This window comes from Doryrhamphus excisus, linkage group LG4 (assembly GCF_037039965.1).
Source record: "Doryrhamphus excisus strain RoL-2023G ecotype Guam linkage group LG4, RoL_Dexc_Guam_v1.1, whole genome shotgun sequence".
Classification (NCBI taxonomy): domain Eukaryota; kingdom Metazoa; phylum Chordata; class Actinopteri; order Syngnathiformes; family Syngnathidae; genus Doryrhamphus; species Doryrhamphus excisus.
Genome location: NC_136360.1, coordinates 19,809,311 through 19,829,638, shown reverse-complemented (window position 1 = coordinate 19,829,638; position 20,328 = coordinate 19,809,311). Strand labels below are relative to the sequence as shown.

The window sequence follows — 20,328 nt, the reverse complement described above, 5'->3', positions numbered from 1 at the left end:
AGGTCAAGTTGGAAAGTTGTCGGGCGTTCCTGTGGTGCACCAAAGCCAATCTCTTACCGCACTGTTATCGTATTACCTGCCCCGCATGCCTACGGGGGCCGGCCAGGACGGCGTAGGAAGGCAGGGATTCATTGTGACAGACAGCGCTAATGTATTTCTGGCCGCAGCCCCAAGCTACAAAGCCTTCTCCATAAGTACGTGCGGCGACAAAGCCCACCATCTGCTAAACAGACCGGAGGCCCGTTCGTGCACATGCGCCCCGCACGGTGGGGGGGGTGCCAAACGGATCGATTAGCAGACCAGGGGTGTGAGGGCCACGGCGGGAGGGGCTGGGGAGACACCCAGGGGTCAGGGAGATGGTGTTGCATTTCAGCACATGCTAAATCAGTTACCATCGTAAAGCCCGGGCTCAGCGCCTCAGCCCCCCCCCCCTTAATCCCCAAACAATCTGGCCCAATCTGAAGAATAACTGCTGGTTTCTTGTTACAGTAACTCTCACTAAACCCGCCGCCTGCATAACAACACCACAGTCACGGCCACGACGCCAAGCAGCTCCTGTTAGCTAACATGCCAGGAACCGCCTGACAAACCCCTTGGAGATGATAAGATGATGTCCTCACCATATCCAGGAAAAGCATAGCTTTTTGTGTCAGTATCCCTAATTTCCATCCATCCATTTTCCCTAGCACTCATCAAGCCTATCCTAAAGCTTAGTAAAGCTAAGTAGGCTACACATTGGCTGAGTCACCACTCACTCACAGGACAAATACACTGCAACTTGCTTTTCCGCAACCAAAAAAAAAAAAACATTCCAAAACCAAGCCAACTTGTCCCATAGGAATTTCATTTTTCTCCAAAAATCTTAACGTAGCCAAAACAGTATCAACAAAAATAGGTGAAAGAATATCAGCAAATGTTGCTAGCTAATACCACCAAATATATCACCAGGCTAGAAGAATATCAGCTAACGTAGCCAAAAGATTTTTCGTAGTCGGACAGCGACTGTTGCAGATTTCCACGATTCCCTTTCATGCAGCCGGCGTCCCACCTCACTTTGCTGAAAATTGGGGGATTTGCGCTGACTTTGTGAGTAGGAACTGGAGCTGCGTTGCTAAGCGTTTTTCCTCCTTGGAGGTCTGAAGTATGTAACCTTCCAGTATTTTTGGAATGCAGCGTTGACTACGAGAGACCTGCTCTTGTTTTATTCCACGGAAAAGCAGGAAAGCGCGCCAACTTTCTCGAATGGTTCGTGACCATGTGACCTTGTCATGCTTTTCCCAGATGTAAGTACCCAAGCGGCGCGCTTAAGGAGGCTGATGGGTGCGTGCTCGCCAGGGTGTGGTTGTCTGCGCGGTGCATTAGCGGACAATAGCCACCTCCTGGCAGGGACCAGATCCAAGCCACAGCACACACTGGCACACTGCGCTTAGATGCTATTAGGACGCTAATGCCTTCCCCAGGACTCCCCGCCGCAAGCGTTTTGGGCCTGAACCCGATACCACACACACGCTACACCAGGCATAGGGTTTACTCGCTTACAAAACACATCTGGGCTTCACATTTCCCTGTTTGTCAACAAAAAAGGCCTCCTGGAGGCTCCGGCGAGGGGATTTTGGGACAGATTAGCGACTTCCCCTCACACATGTTGCAGTTTGTGTCACGTTAGCGCTGCATACGCCAACGTGAGCGTGCGCTTTTTATGACCTTGGAGTTTGACCTGTTAGCCCTTTTGGTGTTTGTGTTAGAAGGCAGGCTTTGTAACATGCGTATCGATTCCATCTGATGTGGCTGTCATCTCAAATGGTCTCAACCTTTTTTAATTTTTATTTACACTTTTAAGTCATTTTAATTGTATTTATTAATTCAAATAAATACAATTTTATTTCATTATTTTACACATTTTGCTCTCATGTAAGTCATTTTATTTGTATTTATTGTTATTATGTTTTACTCTTATTCAAGTTATTTTAGTTAATTTTCATTTTAATTTCATTTCAATTTTACATCTATAAGGTCATTTTTAGGGCCACAATGGGGCCGAGTGGTTAGCATGTTGACCACACCGTCACGAGATCTGGAAGACCTGGGTTGGACTCTCTGCTTGGGCATCTTTCCTTGTGCATGGATTTCCCCCCCCATTCTAAAAACATGCTTCATTGGCCACTCCAAATTGTCCATAGGTATGAATGTGGGAGGGAAGGGTTGTGCTTCAGTGTATCGGCACTTGGGTCTCATTAAACTGATTAAACTGATTATCTCATTAAAAAAAGAGTTACGAAGTGAGTGATAAGAATATCCAATTAATGTTTTTCTTGATCTTCTTGTTTATTTACACATGTGCGCATTAAGCCGTTTTTGTGATGTTCGGAGTGTGCCTGAATGCATCTGGCGTTCTTGTATTGAGAATGTGAAAGAAAGGAAGAAGGAAGTGGAGACGTGGGATGGGGATACATACCGTATATAGTATATAGAATATAGTATATAGTATATAGTATATAGTATATAGTATATAGTATATAGTATATAGTATATAGTATATAGTATATAGTATATAGTATATAGTATATATCTAATTGTACTACAGTGTATGTTCAGGTCAGAATGAAGTTCTAAGATAGTGTCAGACTCAGGAGTAACTGTGAGGACGCTCCACTGCTCCACTGTGCTATGACGACACACCCATCGAACCAAGGCGTGCTTGCTCTAATTACGCAAAAGAATGTAATGTAATTAATGAAAATTAACGCATTGTTTGTGCCAGCCCCAGCCTCCTAACTATGAACCAAAAAGCCGCAGTCAAATGTTTGACTGGAATTTAGACACAAGTTGTACAGAGAATTTTAGAGTACATCTTTTAGTGGAATTTTGACTTGCTGTCTGCGACCCACACAGAATGGACCGACCGGACCACTTCTCTATTCTTTTCATCAGGCATCATCCTGTATATGCCAAGTGATGAGACCTGTAATATACCATAAAAAGACCTTATGAAAGACACCTTTCAAGAAAGAAAGACACCTTTCATAAGTGGTGAATGATACACCGTGAAATCCATACTGAGCTGTGATGAGAAGAGAGATGAGAAATGAGACGGGATAATATTGTTTTCCTGCTACGTTTCCATGATGGATCTGCTTTTAATGAGCATATTTGCCTTTCCACTCCCCGAGCAAACCCGGCTAATTAACCTCCCCAGCCCCTCCTGTGCAGAAACGCGCTGATGAGAAGCTATGTTGCTGTCATGATAGCAGATTGGGATCAAACTACGCTCTATTCTGTCATTGGACTGGCAGAAAAACATGAAGTAGGTGTACTTTTTATGCCTTTGAGTACGAGCCTACATCCTTTTTGATGTATGATGAATTTCTTCCTAAATGAAAAGACAAACAAAAAAAGAACCAGGCCATTTTTCTCTTGGAAATAATGTGTCTCCAATGAAGCAGATGTAGGGTGCGATTCCAGTTCCGATGCCGATTCCTCGGTTTGAATCTGATTCTTTGAGGGCACTCACCAAAGCTTTTAGATAAAACATTTTTTTATTTTAATGATACATTATTACTTTTTGATGAATTACTTGTTAATTACCAAGGATTTCTCACAAGCATATGTACATACAGTATTTAATATTAAACCTTTGAACAGGAACATCAATGATTCTTTCTCTTTATATAGTAGGAGTACATGTTAACAAATGATTATTATTTTTGAAAAGCTTATAAAAAAACAAGAATGACATATGTTGGGCTTTATGTGCTGGAGAGTCTTATGATGCAGAACAGACAAAGTGTAACGTAACCATGTCACTGAGTTCCTAGACCTGCGTGGGCAAAGGTATGTCCGACTTCAAACTGCACCAAACATGATCGCTTCTATTATGCACTTGCGTCCTCACCTCTTTTTGCCTCTTGCACAAAAAATCATTTGAGACGTATAAAGACATCTTGGGGATTGGGCGTTCAGGTGGAAAAAAGCGAAGAGAGGGCAGCTTTATAAATAAATAATTAAAATCCAATGAATCCCCAAAAGTATGAAGAACAAGGACATTTTTCTTTTAATAACTGTAGTTTTGGGCTGCATGGTGGACGAGTGGTTAGCATGCAGACCTCACAGAGAGGAGACCCAAGTTCGACTCCACCCTTGGCCATCTCTGTGTGGAGTTTGCATGTTCTTCCCGTGTATGCATGGATTTTCTCCGGGTACTCCGGTTTCCTCCCACATTCCAAAAACATGCTAGGTTAATTGGCCACTCCAAATTGTCCATAGGTATGAATGTGAGTGTGAATGGTTGTTTGTCTATATGTGCCCTGGGATTGGCTGGCCACCAGTCCAGGGTGTACCCCGCCTCTTGCCCGAAGACAGCTGGGATAGGCTCCAGCACCTCCTCGACCCTCGTGAGGATAAGCGGTAGAAAATGAATGAATGAATGAATAATTGTAGTTTTACATACAGAAAACTTGTGTGAAATGATTGTAAATGATTAGTGGATGGAACTTGTTGATGCTTCCCGTAAATCCTGGTGACTTCTCACCTTCAATTTAGCAGGCATACGCAGTAAAAAACGTGTGAACTTTGTTTGGAGACTGCGTTTAAGTAAGGGTGCAGTAGAGTCCAGGACAAAAGGGACTAGCTTGTTGCAACGTTTTTGGCAAACATTTTAGTGGAAGAGCAAAGTGGGGGTGTAAGAAAAGTGAGGTTTGTGTGTGGATGTCCAAGAAATATGGCATTCGTTAGATCACATCTTAATCTAAAAGTATATTAAAGCAATAAAGTGTGCACTCCTAAAAAATGTGATCTGGTGTTGCTTCCATACATCAGCGATCAAGTGGCAGCACACCAGCACATGCTAAACTGAACCATGTGTCAGCGCCGGACTTTGGACTGACAGGCCGTCACTTTCTCTTGTGTCATCATCAGTGGGCCTTCTTACATGGGAGCGGTGGGGGGTTTGGGTCAAGTCTCTTTCATCCGACTGTTCCACGCCGCCTCTGAAGTGCTCTCCGAAGCTTTTGGCCAGTTGCACTTGTCACGACTGCGAGCCAGGACTTCTTTAGCCAAGACAAATGTTGGCTGTGCCGCAGATAGTACATGTGGCCCACAAACCACTGCTTGCTGTGCCAGCAGACAGGTCCTGATTAGCTGCGCTTACATCACATACACACACCTTTAAGCCCGCTTCTAGCCCATGTAGACACCAAGCTGCACATATAGAACATACTGGGGGTGCAACCATTCCTCGAATAATTTGAGTACCTTGTTTACAAAAAATGACAAAGTGAGATTAAGGTTTTTGCACCTGACTAACATAACGTGAGCTGTGTGGAGGGCCAGCTTTGTCTTAATTATGATTACTGTCAAATATGAGGCAGTTTTTGACAATGCTAACGTGACTTCACACAGCGATGTGCCTGCACACGCAACAGTAATTGTTGCATGTTAATGTGCCTCACAATCTGCTTTAAGCCCCCAATATAGACACAGTAAAGTCTCGTTATATCGATATTCTCGGGAGTCGGAAAAAATACCGATATAACCAGACTATCCATATATCCGATCCTGCGCCGAACTGCATTAAAAGTGGGCAATAATGCACTATTGTTCTATACTATAGAACAATGTCGAGCAGCTTAAATCAATCTTTGCTTAAGGATTTCAATACCAAAAAAGAACACGGCGAACGGCTGCTTCTAGTCAACTTTATTTTTCACACTTCCACCACCAGAGCACAGCACACACACCGATTCCCGCACTTCCTGGTTCACAGGTCATGCTCAACCCGCCTCACATAGCTGGCCAAACACATGCCTGCAACAGAAGAACCAACGCCAGCATGTACATATGAAAAACAGTGATTATTGCAAGCGATAAAAAGATATCTGAATACAACACAATTAAATACATGTATTTGTACGCTTGTGTCTTTGTTGGAATAGGTGTGTATGCTATGTCAGTTGGTTCTTCTGTTGCAGGCATGTGTTTGGCCAGCTATGTGGGGCGAGTTAAGCATGACCTGTGAACCAGGAAGTGCGGGAATCGGTGTGTGTGCTGCGCTCTGGTGGTGGAAGTGTGAAAAATAAGGTTGACTGGAAGCAGCCGTTCGCCGTGTTCTTTTTTGGTATTGAAATCCTTAAGCAAAGATTGATTTAAGCTGCTTTTGTATCGATATAAGCAGACCAAATTGGCTGGCGGGATGATGAAAAGGGCATCGTAGTAACCGGATTATCATAATAACCGGGTATCGTACTAACGGAACTAATTATATCATAAAAGACTAGAAATTTGCCAGGAAATGAAAATAGTATCGTAATAAGTAGTAATTTGTTATAACCGATATCGATATAACAAGACTTTACTGTACCATATATAGACACATACTGTAGATGCGCACCTCCAAAAAATACTGCTTGTTAGGACGGACTGTTGTGACACAGGCCCTCAAATGCCGTTGCTCACCCACGGCAACAATCCAAAAACAACAAGCTCATAGAAGCCACGCAACTAACCCGACCCACAAAAGTAGGGATGCCCAAAGGGTGGCCTTAGGGCCATCTGTGGACAATGGCTCACTTAATATTTAACATTGCAAGAGCACAAGAGTAATGTATCATTGTATTAAGTAATGTATTATCACTGCAAAAAGTATCATTAAACATGTAGCCAAAAGAGTACCAATGAATGTAGCTAGAAAAGTATCAGCAAACGAGCCAGACAAGTATCAGCTCACACAACAAGAGTATCAGCAAAACGTAGCCAAAAGAGTATTGGCAAATCTAGCTAGTAAAGTATCAGCAAACATAACCAAAAGAGTATCATCTAACATACTGCAGTATCAGCAATGTAGCTAGAAAGGTATCACCAAATGTAGCCAAAAAGGGATCAGTGAACATAGCTAAAAGAATATAAGCAAACACAGTGAGGAGAGGAACAGAAAAAATTAACCAACAGAGTATCAGTGAATATACAGTGCATCCGGAAAGTATTCACAGCGCTTCACTTTTTCTACATTTTGTCATGTTACAGCCTCATTCCAAACTGAATTAAATTAATCTCTTACCTCAAAATTCTACACAAAATACTCCATTATGACAATGTGAAAAAAGGTTTTTTTGACATGTTTTGAATTTATTAAAAATAGAAAACAAAAAAATCACATTTACATAAGTATTCACAGCCTTTGCCATGAAGCTCAAAATTGAGCTCAGGTGCATCTTTTTTCCACTGATCATCCTTGAGATCTTTCTACAGCTTAATTGGAGTCCACCTGCAGTAAATTCAGTTGATTGGACATGATTTGGAAATATAATAACTGTCTATATAAGGTCCCACAGTTGACTGTGCATGTCAGAGCACAAACACCAAGCATGAAGTCAAAAGAACTGTCTGTAGACCTGCGAGACAGGATTGTCTTGAGGCACAAATCTGGGGAAGGATACAGAAACATTTCTGCTGCTTTGAAGGTCCCAATGAGCACAGTGGCCTCTGTGAGAGCTCCAGCGTTCCTCTGTGGAGAGAGGAGAGCCTTCCAGAAGGACAACCATCTCTGCAGCAATCCACCAATCAGGCCTGTATGGTAGAGTGGCCAGACGAAAGCCACTCCTTAGTAAAAGGAACATGGCAGCCCGTCTGGAATTTGCCAAAAAGCACCTGAATGACTCTCAGACCATGAGAAACAAAATTCTCTGGTCTGATGGCTTTCGTCTGGCCACTCTACCATTCAGGCCTGATTGGTGGATTGCTGCAGAGATGGTTGTCCTTCTGGAAGGCTCTCCTCTCTCCACAGAGGAACGCTGGAGCTCTGACAGAGTTTTCTATTTTTAATAAATTCAAAACATGTCAAAAAAACCTTTTTTCACATTGTCATAATGGAGGATTTTGTGTAGAATTTTGAGGTAAGAGATTAATTTAATACAGTTTGGAATGAGGCTGTAACATGACAAAATGTAGAAAAAGTGAAGCGCTGTGAATACTTTCCGGATGCACTGTAGCTAGAAGAATATCAGCAAATATAGCCAAAAGAGAATTGTCAAACGTCGCTAGAAGAGTATCCGCCAATATAACCAAACGAGTATCAGCTATCATAGTTTGAAGAGTATCAGCAACATGTACCCCAAAAAGTATCAGTGAACAATAGGGTATTCGCAAACATAACCAAAAGAGTATTAGCAAATATAGCTAGAAAAGTATCAGCAAATGTAGCCAAGAGTATCAGCGAACATACAGTAGGTAGAAGAGTATCAGCAAATATAACTAGAGGAATATCTGCAAACATAGCTACAAGAATATCAGCAAAAATAGCTTGAAGATAATCAGCAAAATATACCCAGAAGCGCATCAGCAGACATAGCTAGGAAAGTATCAGTGCACATATCTAGAAGAGTATCAGAAAAATGTAGCCAACAGAGTATCAGTGAATGAAGCTAGAGGAATATCATCAAACATTGCCTCAAGAGTATTGGCAAATGTCCATAGAAAAGTATCAGCAAATGCACCCAAAAGTGTATCAGTGAACGAGCTAGAAGATCATCAAACATAGCCAGAAGAGTGTCAGCAAAACATACGTAGCTAGAAGAAAGTCACACTCCGCCTGATGTGTTCAGGATCACACGGAACAGTCAGCCATCACAAACTGGTGGCTCCAATCAACAACAATGACTATGAGAATGATGTCATGTGCTTATGTCTTGTCCGTCAGTCTAGGAAGCAGTGAACACATCGGGTTTAACGCTTGTGTGTGTGTGAGTGCTGCGCTGCATGTGTGGAGACAACTATGTCGACAGAGATTTTCTACTTACATTTGCTCATATTCTTTTGGCGTGTTTGCATCCCACAGTAACCTGTTTTGTTCAATACAGCGATTGCTGATTGACAACCTTGTCATTTTTATATCCCCTGGAGACGCTACAAAAACCATCATATTAGAAGGAAAACAATAACAATAAGAATAATATTAAAGCAAACAGGTGTGCTAAAGGAATAGTGAATTCAATAAGTCATGCCAAATGTCTACTGGACTGAATTTTGCTTTTGTGTTGCAGGCGAGCGTCCCTACCAGTGTCCTTACTGTGACAAAGCCTTCAGCAAGAACGACGGCCTGAAGATGCATATCCGCACGCACACTCGAGTACGTTCTTCTCCTTTGATGTCCACCACACCATTCTGGACGTGTTGGTACCAATGATCCTTTTACAGTTACAGTTATGCCAAATCTGAAAAATGGTAACACAAAACACGTTTTTCCCTGACCCCTAAAAGAAGTTTGGGATGGCTCAAAACGCTTGATTTCAAAAGGCGTGATAAAACTGTTCCCTTGTGATGTCACAGAGGCACGGACTTCCTGATATGCTATAGGAAGCGCTTTGGGTTGTGTGACCAATCACAGCGAGTGGGCAAGTCCGGAGGTGGGCCGTGGGTGAAATAAATTTAAACACACCGTTCTGGCAGGAAGCACAATCAAAGGAAATCCAGCTGGAATAGGTGCAGATTCTGGAAAATCCGAAAGGTTTTCTGTGACGGTTATTGTGTGTAGCTGCTCTATAGGAGTCAACAACTCAAGGTCCCCTTTAAGGTTCCTTTTACCTTCATTGAAGAGGAGATTGTTGACAAAGAGGGCAGCAAGATCAACACGGAAATGTTCAGACCAGTTGAAACAGTTGACATGTTTAGAAATACAATATTTTCTTTTTAGTCATTTTTTATTTTATAATTATAACCTTTTTATTTCATTAGTTTCTTAATTGTATAAGTATGATTTTAATTATTATTTCTGTTTAATGTGTTTTTAGTGTTTGAATATTAACGTCAGTGTCGATGTTTAGAAAGTAGACTTCCTGTTTGCATGCTGTTTACAAATGCGCGGCAGTATTGCGGTGACACACCAGGAAGTGGGCGTGTTCGCTGCTGCTGAGAAGGGGTGGGGGTCAAAGGTGAAAGGCTGAACAGCTGCTGAGGAGAGAAGGTCAGCAGGTACAGATGTTGGATGTTAGCGGGGTCATGGCAGAGGCGGTGCATTATGGGTACGCCGCGTGCTCCCTGAACGCGGCCATGTGCTTTCTGGCCTTTCTCCTTTGACCTTCTGCCCCCCCCCCCCCCCCCCCCTTTATGGAAAAGAAATTCCTTCCTGCGGTAAAGTCATCACTGAATGCTGGACACACAAACACACACACCTTTTGTATCCTGTGTCACTTTGTGCCCTGCCCACATGATAGTGCTTTCCCAGGCCCCTTTACTTCCTGCATTGACTGGGTTCCCATGGCAACGGGGCTCCTCACGGCCAAAGCCTTAACTATCGCTGTGTCTCGCTCTCCCGCTATCTCTTCGGCATTTTGCCACGCTTTACAGGAGCGCCAATCAGGGCGTCGGCCAGCAGCTTTGACTGACAGGAAGAGGCGTGTCGCCATATTGATAGACGTTCAAAACACTTCTTGTGTGGAGTCCAACATCCTCCGCACGCCGTGTGTGTGTCTCCTTTTCAGGTCCAATGATGTTGTATATTTTAAACACATGTTTATATACACAAGAGTGTTGGAAGCATGAAAAAGTGGTTTTAGTCATTATATACTTATTTTAGATTTTAGATTCATGACTTAAATATGATGGCCTGAGCACGCTATTGTATTGTTAAAATAAGTCACACAAAAGATGTGAAAAGTTGCTAGCTTGTAAATAAACACGGCTGGAACATTTAATGTCAAATACAGCTGAGGCCACGTCATTTGGAATTCAGACTACATTTTGGGATATGTACTCCTGTGTCAGGACTACAAATCCGCCACACCAATGAAGTCAATGAACTTTATTGATACCCGCATAGCTACGTGACGTTATGGTGCTAACATTGTACTATAGCATGATGCTAGGTTAGCATATGCGCTGAACAAAAACAACATAGCCCCCACCTCTCCAGTTGGCAGAGTTCCAAGCTTCATTTTAAGACGTGTAGCGAAGCCTGAGGAAGGCGGTGGTGGAGCAAGCAAGTGAGAGAGATGTATTATATTATATTAGAGTTCCAACACAATGAAAAAGTAAAGGGTATCCTTGGCAATGTGTGCGTGTTGCAGGAGAAGCCTTATAAATGCAGCGAGTGTAACAAGGCCTTCAGTCAGAAGCGAGGACTGGATGAACACATGAGGACTCACACAGGAGAGAAGCCTTTCCAGTGTGACGTGAGTACACACCATAATACAGCACATCTCCTTGGAGGTTCCATCCATCACACTCATGCTTTTCTTTGGGAGGACATGTCGGCTTCCACATAAGGAAAACCTGACCATGACATCCTGTTTGTGTGTGTGTGTGTGTGTCTGGACTGAGTCCAGATGTGGGGTGGATCCAGTGTTGATGCAGATAGTGATCTCGCAGGTCACATTTGTGCTGATCTCCAGTAAACATTGACTTCATCATGTTTACGTTGTGTGCTATTTTAAAAAGTTACATTTTTCTATGCCAGGGGGTCCAAACTTTGTCCAGTCACTTAGTGAAAAATGAAACGATGCAACTTTTCCTCTTTGTCAAGCAACACATGTAGATGTGCTAAGATGTTTTTTGACATTATTTTTAGTATCAACATCAATCTTCCTTTTTTCCTCAAATTTTGTCATTTTCTGAACATTTTAACTTTAAATTCTGACTTTATTTCCACAATAATTTGATGGTAAAATGGTTGATACTGTCTTTATCCAGCAACCTTTATACTGTCTTTTTCGCTGTTCACTCCCACCATGCAGCCTCTCCTCCTTCTTATCTCTGCGGGGATCTCTGGTTGCTTGGTTAGCAAAGGGGTGCTCCAAGCTAACCGCTGCTCCTGAGTGTGAACAATGGAGCAAGAGGGAAGCTACAAACGTAACAAGATGAGCATCCATAGCTGCACACTTGCTTAAAGGGGAACTGTACTTTTTGGGGAATTTTGCCCATCATTCAAAATCCTTATGTGAAACATGACCACATATATTATTTCCTTCCCTTTTCTGTGCATTATAACACAAGAAAACAAAGCTCGCCTCAGCATCATTCACAGACGGAAGAGTAGATAGCTAGCTCTCCATTTTGCTACAAAGTCTCAACAAGTTGCTCGTTTGCCGTCAGCATTTTTACCTGAGGACTGAAGCACACGTCTTGTGCTGGAAGACACAGCCATCCCAAGGAGAGCGGAGATTGTAAATGTTGGCGCTGCTGTTGAAAAAAAGTGAAGGATACAGAAGGATGACTTCAGGTCAAATGTCTGAAGGGGTACGCCACTGTAAAAAGTATGGAACCACAATTACATTTCCATCCCTAATGGACACCTCAAGGTGCTTTGAAGGTCAGAGTTAGCTTTTGGAATAATCTGACATTTGCTGTTTAGCAGGTGCTCCAGCGTACAGACGTTAGCTTGCAGAGGATAATTATGGATTAGCATGACAGGAGGAGACTTGTTTGTGGAGATGTCCAGATCTGCATCCCTAAACTAGCAAAAGATGTCGGGGTAAGATGTCTCGATCATCTTGTCCCTCCCGTCTCTGGCAGGTGTGCGACCTGTCCTTCAGCCTGAAGAAGATGCTGAGTCGACACAAGCTGACACACAACCCAAACCGGCCCATGGCGGAGTGCCAGCTGTGCCACAAGAAGTTCACCAGGAACGACTACCTCAAAGTGCACATGGAGAACGTCCACGGCGAAACCGAGAGTTAGGAGCTCCTTGGACACATCCACGTTAGTCCTGGTCGCTCACACATGGAGATGTTTGACCAGATCGCTGCTCTCACGTTGATGCTCCGTCAAGCATAAGTGTCTGACCTTGTCCAATATGCAATATTGTCTGTATACATGCAATACATACATGTGTATGTATTTACCTGTATACACTGTATATATGTATATACAGTACTGTACAAACAGCCATGGTTACCATACATCTACTTCCTGCTACCACTTCCTGCTTGGTGGAGGTCGAAGGTGCTTTGATGACAAGAAACGAGAACAGGAAAACAAGAAAACTACAAAAACACAAAACAAAAGCAAAATCGGCCATCATTTCACAAGAACAATGTCAAAATCTGTCAAAACTAACCAGAAAAAGTAATTTTACATGTTTAGTGTCATAATATGAAGAGAAATGACATCATTTTAGTGGCATAATGTTAAAATCTCAAAGAATGGCTTTATTTTTGAAAAGTTGTTTTTTTTAAAAAAGTTGTAATTTTCCATTAATAAACTGGTTATATTATGCGGAAATACTAAATACTAAACTTAATACTAAAATAATAGACTCGCAATTTTGGGGGACTTAAGTGAGGGAAAAAGTCAAAATATGAAGAGAATCTAACCAGAAATATCTGTGTTTCAGAGGATAATGTCACAATATTATGAAAAATACATGAATGGAAAAAAAGAAGCAGCTGTCAATTTTAAAAGAATACAGTGACAATAACAAATAATAATATATTCTATAGAGGAAAAAAGTCACCATTTTCTGAGAATAAACTTGTAAGTAAGTATCGGCAAATTGTCATATGTGGAAATGTTAAACAGCACTTTTTTGTTGAAAAAATATACAGTGAAGAAAATAAGTATTTGAACACCCTGCTATTTTGCTATTTCTCCCACTTAGAAATCATGGAGGGGTCTGAAATTTTCATCGTAGGTGCATGTCCACTGTGAGAGAGATAAACTAAAAAGAAAAATCCAGAAATCACAATGCATGATTTTTTAACAATTTATTTGTGTGATACAGCTGCTAATAAGTATTTGAACACCTGAGAAAATGAATGTTAATATTTGGTACAGTAGCCTTTGTTTGCTATTACAGAGGTCAAACGTTTCCTGTAGTTTTTCACCAGGTTTGCACACACTGCAGGAGGGATCTTGGCCCACTCCTCCACACAGATCTTCTCTAGATCAGTCAGGTTTCTGGGCTGTCGCTGAGAAACACGGAGTTTGAGCTCCCTCCAAAGATTTTCGATTGGGTTCAGGTCTGGAGACTGGCTGGGCCATGCTAGAACCTTGATATGCTTCTTACGGAGCCACTCCTTGGTTTTCCTGGCTGTGTGCTTCGGGTCGTTGTCGTGTTGGAAGACCCAGCCACGACCCATCTTCAATGCTCTGACAGAGGGAAGGAGGTTGTTCCCCAAAATCTCACAATACACGGCCCCAGTCATCCTCTCTTTAATGCAGTGCACTCGTCCTGTCCCATGTGCAGAAAAACACCCCCAAAGCATGATGCTACCACCCCCATGCTTCACAGTAGGGATGGTGTTCTTCGGATTGTACTCTTCATTCTTCTTCCTCCAAACACGCTTATTGGAATTATGACCAAAAAGTTCTATTTTGGTCTCATCTGACCATAAAACTTTCTCCCATGACTCCTCTGTATCATCCAAATGGTCATATGCAAACTTAAGACGGGCCTTGACATGTGCTGGTTTAAGCAGGGGAACCTTTCGTGCCATGCATGATTTCACATCATGACGTCTTAGTGTATTACCTACAGTAACCTTGGAAACGGTGGTCCCAGCTCTTTTCAGGTCATTGACCAAGTCCTGTCGTGTAGTTCTGGGCTGATTCCTCACCTTTCTTAGAATCATTGAGACCCCACGAGGTGATATCTTGCATGGGGCTCCACTCCGATTGAGATTGACCGTCATGTTTAGCTTCTTCCATTTTCTAATGATAGCTCCAACAGTGGACCTTTTTTCACCAAGCTGCTTGGTAATTGCTCCGTAGCCCTTTCCAGCCTTGTGGAGGTGTACAATTTTGTCTCTGGTGTCTTTGGACAGCTCTTTGGTCTTCGCCATGTTACAAGTTAAAGTCTTACTGATTGTATGGGGTGGACAGGTGTCTTTATGCAGCTAACGACCTCAAACAGGTGCATCTGATTCAGGATGATACATGGAGTGCAGGTGGACTTCTAATGGGCAGACTAACAGGTCTTTCAGGGTCAGAATTCTAGATGATACACAGGTGTTCAAATACTTATTTGCAGCTGTATCACACAAATAAATTGTTAAAAAATCATGCATTGTGATTTCTGGATTTTTCTTTTTAGTTTATCTCTCTCACAGTGGACATGCACCTACGATGAAAATTTCAGACCCCTCCATGATTTCTAAGTGGGAGAAATAGCAAAATAGCAGGGTGTTCAAATACTTATTTTCTTCACTGTAATGAAAATGTATAAAAAGTTATGATGAAAAACTGCAAATACAGTTGCAATTTTTGGAGGGTTAAAAAATTTGCCTAGGGAAAAAGTCAATATTAGATATATAAGAGCAAAAGTTATAACAGGAAAAATCAGTATATTTAAGAGAATAATGTCATAATATTATAAGGAAAAATGATGTCGTTTTACAGGCATAATGTTGAAATTTTAACCAAAGACGCTATTTTTGAAAAGTCGCAATACAATAAACAAAACAAACAAATGAATAAAGTTACAGTTTCCAATTACGGTATTTAAGAAGAAAGTTTAAATAGTCAAATAAAATAAACTGCCTGGTTTTGCTCAGTACTTTATATATCAAATTAGAGTATTCTACCTGTATTGTTTTGTACAACTATTGTTATTTATCTTTAGTAGAAATGAGGGATTGCGTTATTATATAAAGGTATCGTGGGAATGAGATGAATTTCCATGAAGCGTGAAGGCTATTGTTCCAGGCCTCACTGTTGCCCCTTGAGGTAGAAAGCGGTACTGCAGGGCAATAAAGCGTCTTCATGTTGGACGTGTTTGTTGAAGGTGCTGTATCTCAGCAAGGAAGGCTTTTTGACTTTCTATTTCTTTATGAGCCCGCCTCTAATGCTGATGATAACGTGAAATAAATATTTTTCTTGTAATAAATGTTTTTTGTATGATTTCAATACATTTTTCAAGTAAAAACGAATACATTTGCACATTACTCCAAGGCGTTGTACGGCCTACACAGCGATACACTGATACACACATACACGGTTGGCATGTTAAATGCTAGGATGTTAGCTTTTAGCATTTACATATTGTTGGGATTCTCTCATAATTCAATTAGGTGGGAGTTAGCACTTTGTGTACATTGTCCCCATCTTACTAGGTGCTTGCATTCACATTTTTAAATTCCACATATCACATTGACATTTAGAACTTTAGCAACTGTTAATTACCGCAACTTTGATAGCGAGATAGATGCTGGCATGGTAGAGGTTTGTATGTTAGTTGTTAGCATTGTTCGTATTACATACTGTTGGGATTCTGTCACAATTAAATTAGGTACTAGTTAGCAATTTATATGTACTTATACCCATGTTTAAGGTGCCAGCATTAGCATTTTGCATATCACCATGGCATTTAGTACTTTCACAACTGTCTAGTAAAGCAACTTTGACTTTGTACAGACTTTGTACAGGTAGAGCAATATATATATATATATATATATATATATATATCCAATGCTAGGTGTTAGCATATTGTTGTGATTTTCTCTAAATTACAGCAGTTACCACAGTTATCGCTTTATATATGTAGCAACACTCGCTAGGTTGCTTTAGCACGTGTCTATTGAAGCAAGTTTAACTTTGCTCCGTTGGATAGATTGATGAGTCACTACAATGCTAGCATGGTAGAGGTTAGCATGTTAGCTGTTAGCATTGTTATCATTTTAATATTGCTGGAATTCTTTCAAAATTAAATTAAGTAGCAGTTAGCACAATATGTGCATAGCACCCACCTTGAGGTTCTGGTGTTAGTATTTGCATACCACATTGACATTTAGCATTTTAGCAACTAAGTTATTGTATGTTCCCATGTTAACACAAGGTTTCTGCACAAGTTGCTAGCATGCTGGCTGTTAGCCTGCTATCTATTAGAATTGTTAGCATTTCCATTTAATCTGAAACGCAGCACCAGAGCTTAGTAGCAGATAGCAGACCTGTTTCAAATGCGCATTGGAATTTTCTAGTTGATAGCTGTTTGTTGTTGTTTCACTTGAGTTTAGCATGTTTGCACTTTGTCACGTCTTTGATGTGTCTCATCATTTCATCTCGTCTAATGTCATGTTTGCCAAACGTGATCAAAAGTGTTTGAGTCCCGGTTGTTGATGCGCCTTCTATTCCTGGTGACAACTAATTAAAGCCTTTCATTGGCTCGCACGCTAAGGTGCCTCTGATGCTTTGGGTCTGCATTTAGCTCTGTGAGAATGTGGAGTTAGTCAGTAGAAGTCAATAAATAATGCAGCGTGTGGTTCCGAGGATTAGCTCTCTCTTCGCTTGTTGCTTCCACGACAGCTCGCCCACACCATCCTTTGAGTCGTTTTTACTGCGTCTGTGGGACACAGAACAACAGAAGTTGTCATTGTGTAGAGGAGAAATCTTTTTTATTGTTCATTTCTTACAATTTTGGTTTTTGCTGCATGGTGACCAAATGGTTAGCATGTTGGCCACACAGTCAGGAGATCAGAAAAACCTAGGTTCCATTCCCCGCTTGGGCATCTCTGTGTGGAGCTCTAATGTTCTCCCCGTGCATGTGTGGGTTTTCTCCAGGTACTCCGCTTTCCTCCCCCATTCCAAAAACATGCATGTTACCTTCATTGGCCACTCCCAACTATTTTTTATTGGCCCGCTAACAAAAACCACAGCAAAAATGGAATAAAACAGTTGTAAAAAAGAAAACAAAGGTGTAATCTGTGTAATATTATGAAGAATGGTAACATCTTTTTTTGAGTATAGTAAAGTTGAAATATTGAAGAAAGATTTTTTTTTAATTGGAATATTATGAAAAACAAATAAAATGTAAAATATGGTTGTAATTTGTGGGGAATTAGGTTGTGGATTAAGGTATAATGTTACAAAAGTATAAATATTATGTTACAACAGTGTAAATATTATGGGCGTAAAGTCATAATTAAAAAAAACACAGCAGGAATGGAGACAAAGAAACATTAAGTGAAAAAAATGCAATTTTACACGATTTAACTATATAAGAGATTACAATTTATTATGAGATAAAAACCATTATGTGGAAAAAATAATAAATATAATATATTAGTGTCAGAAAGTTGAAATAGTAATGAAAAAAATGTGTTGTGTTTCATCCACAATTATGAACACATATTTATTTCCCTTTTCTGTGGGGGAGAGAAAACTAGTTAATCTGAGCTAGTTAACAATTTGTCATTGGCATTTACGTATTCTGAGTATGAGAAGAAAGTCAAAATATTCAGAGAAAAAAGTTATAATCATATATAAATAAATCATATTATGAGGAAAATTAATGCCATTTTAGTAGTGTAAAGTTCCAGTTATTTTTAAGTTATTTTTTAAATTTGTAATATTAAGAGAAATAAACAAAACAAAATAAAGTTGATTTTTGGGTGAAAATTAGGTTGGGTAAATGTAATAACATTAGTAGGGCTGTCAATCAGTTAAAATATTTGATCGCATTCGATGTGCAACTACAACGATAATTACATCAAATTTCATGCAAAGAGATATAACGGGCATTATTTAAAACAATACAGTCAGCAAGCATATTTCTGTATGACTATTTTTCTTTATTATTAGCATGTTAGCTCTTAAACTTGCCCACAAAATGCAAATACAAAATGTATTTCATTTCTCTTTTAAAACACATTAAAATACATAGAAATTAATCATTATATTAAAATAAATATTATTTAAATATAATACTCTAATTTAATATAATACTATTTCCACAGTTTTTGAATGTATAATACAATTTGCCCTACTTTTTCGACGGTCATTGAACGCACCATCCTACCGTTCTCCGATGCAAAGAGGGCTGTATGGGTGTATTTGGGTGTATTTTCCCCCCTTTTCTTTCACCTCATACTTGCTCCTGAATGCTGATACTATGTGGGAATGCATAAAGGTAAGATTTGATGACTTTGAGTGCTAATGTGCATCATTGTGGTAGTTCCATGCTAAATGGCTAAAGCTAGCAAAACACTGGACTTCGGCCACGGTCATCACATTGACAGCCCGTCAATAGCAGCTGGAAGTCCAATTTAGCTGGCAGTTCAATGCCAAAATCATCAGAGAGATGTAAAAATATGACAATAAAAACAATACCTGCACTGCTCCAGTCTCTGGCAGGCCATTCGGGAATAAGTCAAACACAGCGACAGTAGATAATAACTTTGGTCTTGCTACAAGAGCCATCTGCCAGGGCTTTGAAGCTAACTTTACCAAACTAAATACTCTTTTCTTTCTCCATTTCCCATCAATATTTGTTCCAGCTTGTGGCTACAAAGTTACCGTGCTTCAACCAAACTACAGTGGGGGCCGAGGGTCAAACAGGAGGAACGCATGTTAATCGTGCATCAAAAAATTTGGCGCCGTTAAAGGGAACTTCCGTTAACGCGTCTTTAATGTTAACTTTGACAGCCCTAAAAATTAGTAAAAGACAATCTGCAAAGATCATTTAAAAACAAAGTTGCAATATTTGGCAAATGAAATAAAAGGTTGGGAAAGGTTTTACCAAGGTTGGTTAGGACACCCCTGCGTCAATGACCGGGAGTCTTGCAGCTGTAACAATGTCACTTTTCCACTCTGCTTTCCCAACATGTGATTTTCTCCTGGGACTTTCCCAGTCAAGCATGACCTCACTCATCTTCACATCTTTTTTTTCTTCGCCGTGTGCATCCCTGACGTGCTCCATGTGCTTTTAATTGCACGTTTTCACTGGCAAAGCCTAACATTTGCGAGGGCAGCCAGACGGGCCCGGGCACCGCCACACAGGATTGTCATTAGCATGCCGCCTTGCCATTTACTGCAAACTGCCGTCACGTCAACAACAACACCAGAACCCTCACCGGGCACCAGACTGACCTCTGCAGGTGTTGCCGTGGCAACAAGTAGAGCAGGTTGTGTTTGGGTGTCTCCAAGACATCGGCACCTGGATTCCCCAAAAGATCACGTTCTGCCATGAATCTGCAACCAGCATGTTGGCCCCAAATCCTCCCCTCTGGGCTTTCTGTAGTTCTGCTGGAACACCTGATGAAAGTGCAGGAGGTTTTGCCCACCTCCTGCACCAATTAAATGTTGTACCGGGTTCTCCGGCCTGACAGAACTACCAAAAATGTACCCCTCTGAGAGTGCCTTTTGCAAGGGGACCCCCCTTGACAATGTGGGAGGGTTCCCCTTCACATTCAGGACCAGAAAGGAGTTGCGGATGTGACATGAAACATTTACCTGGTCCGGACCTGACATAATGGCTGAAAGTCGACAAACCCTTTTAAAAGCCTTTTTTCTGACATTCTATAGTCCTGTCAGGACTCCCGATGAGGGTTTTGGATGGTTCCCCCATCTCCTGGACTTCGGACCTGATGACAAAATGGAGAAATGATTAAAAAAAATTTATATATGTATTTA

General features: G+C 41.0%; 1 protein-coding gene across 1 annotated transcript in view; it reads left to right on the top strand.

Annotated features, from left to right (window-relative positions):
* Positions 1 to 13,516, top strand: part of prdm5 (PR domain containing 5) — a 46,805-nt gene extending 33,289 nt beyond the window's left edge. The window contains exons 14-16 of the mRNA XM_058073727.2: positions 9,033 to 9,118; positions 11,055 to 11,159; positions 12,499 to 13,516. Of these exons, the coding sequence (XP_057929710.2) occupies positions 9,033 to 9,118; positions 11,055 to 11,159; positions 12,499 to 12,663 (356 nt within the window). The 3' untranslated portion in view covers positions 12,664 to 13,516. The remainder of the gene's footprint in view (positions 1 to 9,032; positions 9,119 to 11,054; positions 11,160 to 12,498) is intronic.
* The last annotated feature ends 6,812 nt before the right edge of the window (positions 13,517 to 20,328 follow it).